The sequence below is a fragment of the Tiliqua scincoides genome, chromosome 2, assembly GCF_035046505.1.
Source record: "Tiliqua scincoides isolate rTilSci1 chromosome 2, rTilSci1.hap2, whole genome shotgun sequence".
Classification (NCBI taxonomy): Eukaryota; Metazoa; Chordata; class Lepidosauria; order Squamata; family Scincidae; genus Tiliqua; species Tiliqua scincoides.
This window is the reverse complement of record NC_089822.1, coordinates 60,026,041-60,034,158: the sequence shown is the minus strand read 5'-3', so window position 1 is coordinate 60,034,158 and position 8,118 is coordinate 60,026,041. Positions and strand designations below refer to the sequence as shown.

The following is an 8,118-nucleotide window of genomic DNA, read 5'->3' as shown; positions in this document are numbered from 1 at the left end:
TGAAGTATAAACTCAATGGAGACAGGCAAAAAGGTTCCTCTTCCCTTTATGAGGTATACAGGGTTGAAATTTGGAAGAACTATATGGCAGCACTGAGTGCCAACAGTTCCATCATGAACAAAATGGAGAGGGGTGGCAAGTCTCTCTCCTCTCCTGAGCAAGCTGCCCTCCCTGTCCTCTGAGACAAGTAATAGCAGTGCTGCCCAGGAGCTGGGAAATGTATAGGAAACAGAGTTTATGATCATAACGTACAGAATTCATGTGCCAGGATCCCTCAGCAAGCTCAAAATCTTCTTCGCCCTAAGATCTTTTCCTAATATTGTTCTCCATAAATTTGGGAAGAGTGGGGCACAAATCAGGAGGCCAGAGGGCTCTTGATCATAACACTAAATCCAGATCTGATAAAATAATAAAGTGTCTTTCAGGCTCTGGGTTCAGTCTGGGAGCTGAGGGCAAGCCCCTCCCCTTTGTGTCATTCTTGCTGATGGACCCAGCTTGTCAGCCTGTAGGAGAAACAGTAGTCCCTTGGTATCTGTAGGGGGCTTGTTTCCAGTTTCCCTACCTTTGCGCCACAAAATCACATCATTTGCAAGGCTGCAAGGCAGTCTTCTATACATCTGTAAGCCACTCCCAGGTTACATGATGGCCCTGGCTCACCCCAAATGCATTATGCGACCCAGAAGTGACTTACAGGCGAGCAGAAGACTGCCCTGTGGCCCAGCAAATGGCGCAGTTTTGTGGCGCGAAGGTAGGGAGACTATTTTCTTACTGAATTTTACCTTTTAAAATGTTTTTAAAAGGGGATCCCCACATCCATGGCATTCATGGATAGTCAAATCTGCCAGACTTGTGGATAAGGTGAGTCCACTGTACAGTGTGGAGTTATTGCTCTAGTACTGAGAGATCATTTCCAACATTTACATCATGGTCTTAAGATGCATGCAATGTTAACATATATGCATGTAAGTTACATACATGCATGCATACCTAGATGCATGTGTGTTAACAATGTTCATGCAGCTCTTCAATGGCTGAGTCAAATGTTTATAAAAACTGGAATCTGATTTGCCAACTACATAGCAGTGTATACATTATTAAAGGATCTTTGTTAAGGCATAGTTGTACAGTCTCACAGATGATACAATGCACTGATGAGAGTTTTCCTCTTTATAGATTCACTCAAGGGATTGAAGGTCTGAACAGCACAAACTCAATGTTGAAAGCAGCTCTGCCTTAATTCATGGGCCATTGAAAATGACTATTTCAGGCATTGGCCGAGCTCTGAGACGGGCCACGGAGGGAGTGGACCTAGTTTGGGTAAACAAGACCAGAGAACTAGAGACAGAAGCTATGGTCAAGTCAGACTAGTAGTTTTCAGAGGCAACTTGGCACAAGAAGTTGTTCAAACTGCCAGGCTGACTTGGCAACTGGGATTTTGTAGTACTTGATGCATCTTCATTTGATTAAGCTGTCGGTTGTCTACATACAGCCTGAGAGTCAGTTGACAGTGCTCAACCTGACATTTCAGCTTAGAGGGCACGCAGAATCTTAATTTTCCTGGCTTGCTGAGGGACCAGGGTACTGGTGGCATAGAAGGTCAGGTACCAGAAGCTAACTGCTGGAGTTTCTGGTTCAAGACTGCCTCCTCTTCCCTGGTGCCTAACTCCATGCACTCCATTTCAGGAACATGAAAGCCTACTTCTGGATAACATGATAATCTGGATCCACCATGCTAGATATACCATATTCTGCAGCTGTTACTTAGCATATCTCCTGTGGAATTGCATGGCTTGTGTGGGTATCATAGTAGATGCCTTATGAGTTAGAAAAATTGACACTGGAAACAAACCACTTTCTTGCTGCAGATCATAGAGTTCATGACTTTCTCTAGTTTCTCTAGTTCTTTAGACTTTCTCACATAACTTGGTTTCTCTAGAACCACATTCAGGTCAGTGTATGATATAGGGCACAATCCTAAGCAGGTCTACTCAAAAGTGAGTCCTACTGTGTTCAATGGGACTTACTCCCAGGAAAGTGAGGTTAGATTGCAGCCTAAGAAACTAGATGTACTAGGATTGTTGTGCCTGCTGTTATGAGGTACCACAGCTGGTGCAAACTTCATCAGATACGTTTGATGACGTTTGCCCTTTTTCTAGTTTCATTGGCGTATTGAAAGGTTTTAAACAATGAAATTATGATGTCATGCTTTGGTTAGACAATACTTTGAAATGTGATGAACATATCCATTCAAAAGTTACTAGCTAATTCCATCTCATTTTTACTCTTGACAGGTTTGCCTCACAAACCTATGCATGTCTACTCCAAAGCAGCTCTCACTGAATTCAATGGGTCATACTCCCATGAAAGTGTTATAGGATTGCAGCCTTTGTCTCTATGTAGCCACTCCTGTAACATTTTTTAAAATCACTGTTCATTTTTTATTTAAGCTATGGATTTATCTTATGTCATAGTTAAGTTTCCCAGGTTCCCATAAATGAGATAATCTATATGTTGATATCTGTTTACACATTTTGGATTTATAAGAGAGCTTTAAAAAACAGAGGAGAAATTATTTCAGATTGTAAGTGGCTCTCTCTCACTTTAATGGCTTCTTTGGCCATCTGGCTAAACAATTTATGGGCTTCAAAATGGTTCTAGGTTAATCCATTGAGCACTTTATGATTAGAAGACAAAGGGCGCAATCCTAACCCACTTTCCAGCACTGACATAAGAGCAATGCAGCTCTGAGGTAAGGGAACAAACATCCCCTTACTTTGAGGAGGCCTCTGTGACTGCCACCCAACTGCAGGATGCAGCACACGTCCCATTGACACAGCTATGCCTGTGCTGGAAAGAGGTTAGGATTTGGGCCAAAGGCAGCTATAAATATGCTCAGTATCTTCTTCTGAAAGGACTTCTGAAGCATATAGTGGAAGTTAAGGTCACTGCAACCATATGAACCTTGAGTGCTTTCATGGAAAGACGCCTGAAAGGAAAAAGAAGGAAACAGTGAAATGTGACTTCTGTTAATAGTCTTAAACCCACAGCTGAAATCATTCGATAAAGTCCAGGAGATTTATATGCATCCTTCATGGAAAAAAAAAAATTACATAAACATATTCCACGCAATCCAAGACAAATAATCATCTATTAAGAATGCTTGCGCTTTCCAAGAAAGGGTGCTGCAAAATTCTTTTGTTATTCTATAAAGCATTTGCAGCCAAATGTTCAGTGTCAAAGTGTGGAAGACAATTTTAAGTCCAAAAGCCACGTCTGTTCCAAATTTTAGCACCTTCAGTGGGTATCTGACAGATTAGACACATCCATTCATCATACAAAAACTTTTACATAAATAAAGGGTATTCGACGTGTGCTTTTTCTCTATGTACACTTATGCTTTTCCCTGGTCTAAACATCGTCATTTGTGGATACAGCTTCTAGTTGTGGCCACCCACAGAATAAAGGAAGAAAGCTGAAATATGTTCAGTATGTCTTTTATTTGTTTAAGTTTCCCTGTTGCCATGTGAAGCACTGTAGGCAGAAGGATGCTAAGTTTGCTTGGGTTATGTTGAACTGAAAAAAGGACTAAGTTATAAATGCAATTGTAATTAGCTTGATTCTGATGAATGTTCATTCTGCCATAAGGCTGCACAATCAACATTTTCTAATTGAATAATTTTACTATTTCTCTATATAGTGCCATCAATGTGCACATAGTGCTGTCCTGAAGAAGAGAAGACAGGCCCCTGCCCTGAGCCACACACAATCCAGAAACAGGCACAAGGGAGTCATGGGAGAGTAAATGGGGGGAGTGAATGTGATTATATCAAGTATGTACTTGGGTTCTGACAGGGGTGTCAAACATAAGGCCCTTGCACTGAATATGGCCTATGGAAGCTCCTTATCTGATCCATGTGATAATTGGGCTGTCCCAGTGTCATCCTTTTGGCAGTGCTGCTTCTGCTGAGGCTCTGGGAGCGGCGAGGGAGGGAGGGAAGGATGGAAGACAGGGAGCACTTTGAGGAAAGGGGCCAACCCTTTCCTCTTTGTCTTTAGAACAGACAAAAGAAAATATTTCTTTACTCAGCGTGTGGTGGGTCTGTGGAACTCCTTGCCACAGGATGTGGTGCTGGCATCTAGCCTGAACGCCTTTAAAAGGGGATTGGACACGTTTCTGGAGGAAAAATCCATTACGGGGTACAAGCCATGATGTGTTTGTGCAACCTCCTGATTTTAGAAATGGGCTATGTCAGAAGGCCAGATGCAAGGGAGGGCACCGGGATGAGGTCTCTTGTTATCTGGTGTGCTCCCTGGGGCATTTGGTGGGCCGCTGTGAGATCCAGGAAGCTGGACTAGATGGGCCTATGGCCTGATCCAGTGAGGCTGTTCTTATGTTCTTATGTTCTTATAACCCTGAGGGGTGAGAGAGGGAGACATTGCTGAGGCCCTGGGAAAGCCCAATTGTCACACAGACCATCATTTCAGCAGTGTTGCTTCTGCCAAGGCCTCAGCTTGCAGAGCAGCTCCCAGTTGCTGAGCTGTGGAGTGACACCTCAGCATGTGAAGCACCATAATGAATGACACCATTACAGAAGCACCGTGAATTGAACTCATAAAAAGGTACCTATCGTGGTTCTCCAGAAAGATTTAAAAAGAACAGAATGTCAAATGGGACTAGGCAGATACAAAAAGATCTGATTCAGAAAAACTGCAGTCACAGCGGGAGTGTCACCTCAATGGTGACCGTTTTTTTTCTTTTATGAGAGTGAATGGCTCCTTTCATTCCTATGGAAAAAGTCCAATAAAAAGTGCAGTTGTAGACAACATTGCATTTTGAGCCTAACATGCCTGACTTTACCAGCAGCAGGATCACCTCCAGGTTTTGGGGGATGCTAAGCAAACCGCCTTCTGTGGACCTCTTTCTTGCCTTTGTAGGTCCCAAGACAGTCACTTTATCATCACCACCATATGAAGAGGATGGGCAAAGAGGTGTTCTCAGGGATCAGTAGTGGGCCGTTTGAGAGTTCTGGGCAGCCAACAATGTCAGCTCCAACACCAACCCTGGTCATCATTGATAGGAACCTTCAAAGATGGGGATTAATGACCCCTCTGAAAGCAGTTCCAGGAGGGAATGGACAGAATGTTTCAGATGTTTCTCCCCCACTCCAAACCAGGGTTTGGGAGGGATATCAGAAGTTCTCATGATGTTCAAGCTCTCCTGTATAGAAATGTTTTTGTCATTCCACCCCCTTGTGATTTCTCCCTCATAAGGGGGAGGCCTCCATCTCATCAAAGTCGAGTTTCTTTGTTTGTGAAAGAGCAAAAGGCATAAGAACGAGGTAGAGCTTTGTTGGTGATGATTCGTTGTTAACACTCAGGTAACTTTACTGGCACATTTTGTTGTGACAAATTATCTTTTGACATTACTGAGTTTTGAAAAAATGATAGGTGGCTTGTGCTCAGTCTCTGCCTTCACTTTAGTTCTCTGTATTTTGACATTTATTGATGAGGACTTCAGCTCAGAAAGTACAGGAATTTGAGATTCTTTTTAGTAATTGGAAAAATGATGAGCAGGTCATGGGCATGCATGAAGCCGTAGTCGTTTGATGGTTACTGACATGTAGCTATGAAATTTTCACCCTCTACCTTCAGAAATGAATGTTATACTGAACTTTTCTGATATAAACTTTTGCCATAAGTTGTTTCACTTTCCAAGCCACAGGTATCTACATTTTCTGCTTATTCAGTATGGACATAAACTGGTCTACCTTTGATTGCAATGGAAGATATTTAGGCTGCTGTCACATGTACACCTGAGAGTAAGCTCCACTGAATAAAATGGGACTTAGTTTTGGAATAAGCACGTATAGGATTGTTCTTTTAAGCACTTGCTTGTAAACAGGTAGCAGATAACCTGCTTGTATCCCATTGTAAACAGGTGAGGACAGCTGTAAACTATGGAACAGCTGGTATATGGCTGCCCTGTATGTCAAGGGGCCCGATCCTATGCATGTTTACTCAGAAGTAAGTCCCATTATTGTCAATGGATCTTACTTCCAGGTAAGTGTAGATAGGACTACAACCTTATACATCTTATACCCATTGTATTAAGGTAGTCTTATTTCAATGCTCCCAAAAGCCCAGTGCTACTGGGATTCAGAGGCATACTGCCATTGGGTCTGGAGGTAGCACATAGCCACCTTTTAGCCACTGATTGACCTCCATAAATTTGTCAAATCCTCCTTTAAAGGCATCCAAGCTACTGGCCTGTGCATCACCTTGAGGCAACGAATGCCACATAATTAAAAAGAAATTAAAATAAAATCAGAATTATCAAAGCAATGAGACCAAATACAAACTCATTTAAACATCCTAACAGCAGAAAGGGCACAACTTGAGAACTGCACAACAATTCCTACGCTAGACCAATAGTGTAATTTTTTCATTATTCTTCAGATTGGAAATGGGCAGTGCCAGCCATACATCTTTGATAGGAAGTTTCTGTAGCCTGGTCATGGTGACAGAAAAGACTATGTTCTAAATACCCACTAGCCTCACTGAAGATGGCAATGGGAGGTGGAGCATGGTGATGTTCAGGCAGGGGTGTTATTTCAGAGGCAAAGGAAAGAACTCAGTATAACAAGGTCATTTTCAGTAGCAACCTGTGCCTTTTGCAATGTCTTCTGCCCTATGGATCTGATTAACTGAACATTTACAACTGTTCTCCTGTGTCTTACAAAAAATAACTGTTGTTTCAAACATGTTTAATGCCAAGTCAGGAAACTGAATTCTACTGAGTGATGTTGTCTTTTTGTTACTGTTTTAAAGGTCCTGGTTTCTGTGAAAGAGCAAGATGACATACCGCTAAGAGAGAGGAAAGCAGAGACAAAACCTTGAAGGTGTATTTTAAAGAGTGTGACTCTGGCTCCCCCTCGTGGATAGCAATTGGAATGAAACTTTCTTGATTCAAAAAGCACATCTATCCAAACCATGGCTATAGTCACACCAAGCGCCATTCCCCTTCTGCAACAAGTGTCAGACCCTATCATCCTCCATCATTACAATTATACTGGAAAGCTTGATCGATTAATTGAAACCAAGGGAATACGCCCAACCATCATTGCGCTTCTGATCATCTGTGGTTTCATCATCCTGGAGAACCTGATGGTGTTGATTGCCATCTGGAAGAACAACAGATTTCACAATCGCATGTACTTTTTCATTGGCAATTTAGCCCTTTGTGATCTGCTGGCTGGGATAGTCTACACAGTGAACATTTTGATGTCAGGTAACAAAACTATGACCCTGTCTTCCAGAGTCTGGTTTTTTCGGGAAGGCAGCATGTTTGTGGCTCTGGGTGCTTCCACATTCAGCTTGCTCGCGATTGCAATTGAGAGACATTTGACTATGATCAAAATGAGACCATATGATGCTAATAAAAAATACAGGGTCTTCCTCCTTATTGGAACATGCTGGCTTATCTCGGTTTCTCTGGGTGCCTTACCGATCCTTGGCTGGAACTGTATCAATAACTTACCAGACTGTTCCACCGTTTTGCCTCTCTACTCCAAGAAGTATGTGGCATTTTGCATCAGCATCTTCATAGTAATTCTGGTGGCCATTGTCATCCTCTATGCCCGCATTTACATCTTGGTAAAGTCCAGTAGCCGTAACGTCACCAACCATAGCAATTCGGAGAGGTCCATGGCATTGCTTAGGACGGTGGTGATTGTTGTTGGAGTTTTCATTGCCTGCTGGTCTCCCTTGTTTATTCTGCTGCTGATTGATGTGGCCTGCACAGTGAGGGAGTGTTCCATTTTATATGAAGAGAATGGGTTCATTGCCTTGGCAGTCCTCAACTCAGCAATGAATCCCGTCATCTACACACTGGCAAGCAAAGAAATGCGTCGGGCTTTCTTCCACCTCATTTGTGGATGCCTGGTGAAGGCCAACCCCACTATGGCTTTGCCTATCCAGCATACCCCGGATCAGAGCCGAAGCAAATCCAGCAGCAGCAATGCACAGAAACCAAAGGAAGAGTGCCCACAGACGAAGGTCTACTTGCCTGCAGCCGAAAAAAATGACTCTTCATTTCATAATGGAAACTTCTGTAAATAA

General features: G+C 42.7%; 1 protein-coding gene across 1 annotated transcript; it reads left to right on the top strand.

Annotated features, from left to right (window-relative positions):
* The first annotated feature begins 6,990 nt into the window (after positions 1-6,990).
* Positions 6,991-8,118, top strand: S1PR3 (sphingosine-1-phosphate receptor 3). Its single transcript, XM_066616736.1, has one exon. It carries the CDS (start codon positions 6,991-6,993, stop codon positions 8,116-8,118), a length of 1,128 nt encoding a protein of 375 aa, XP_066472833.1.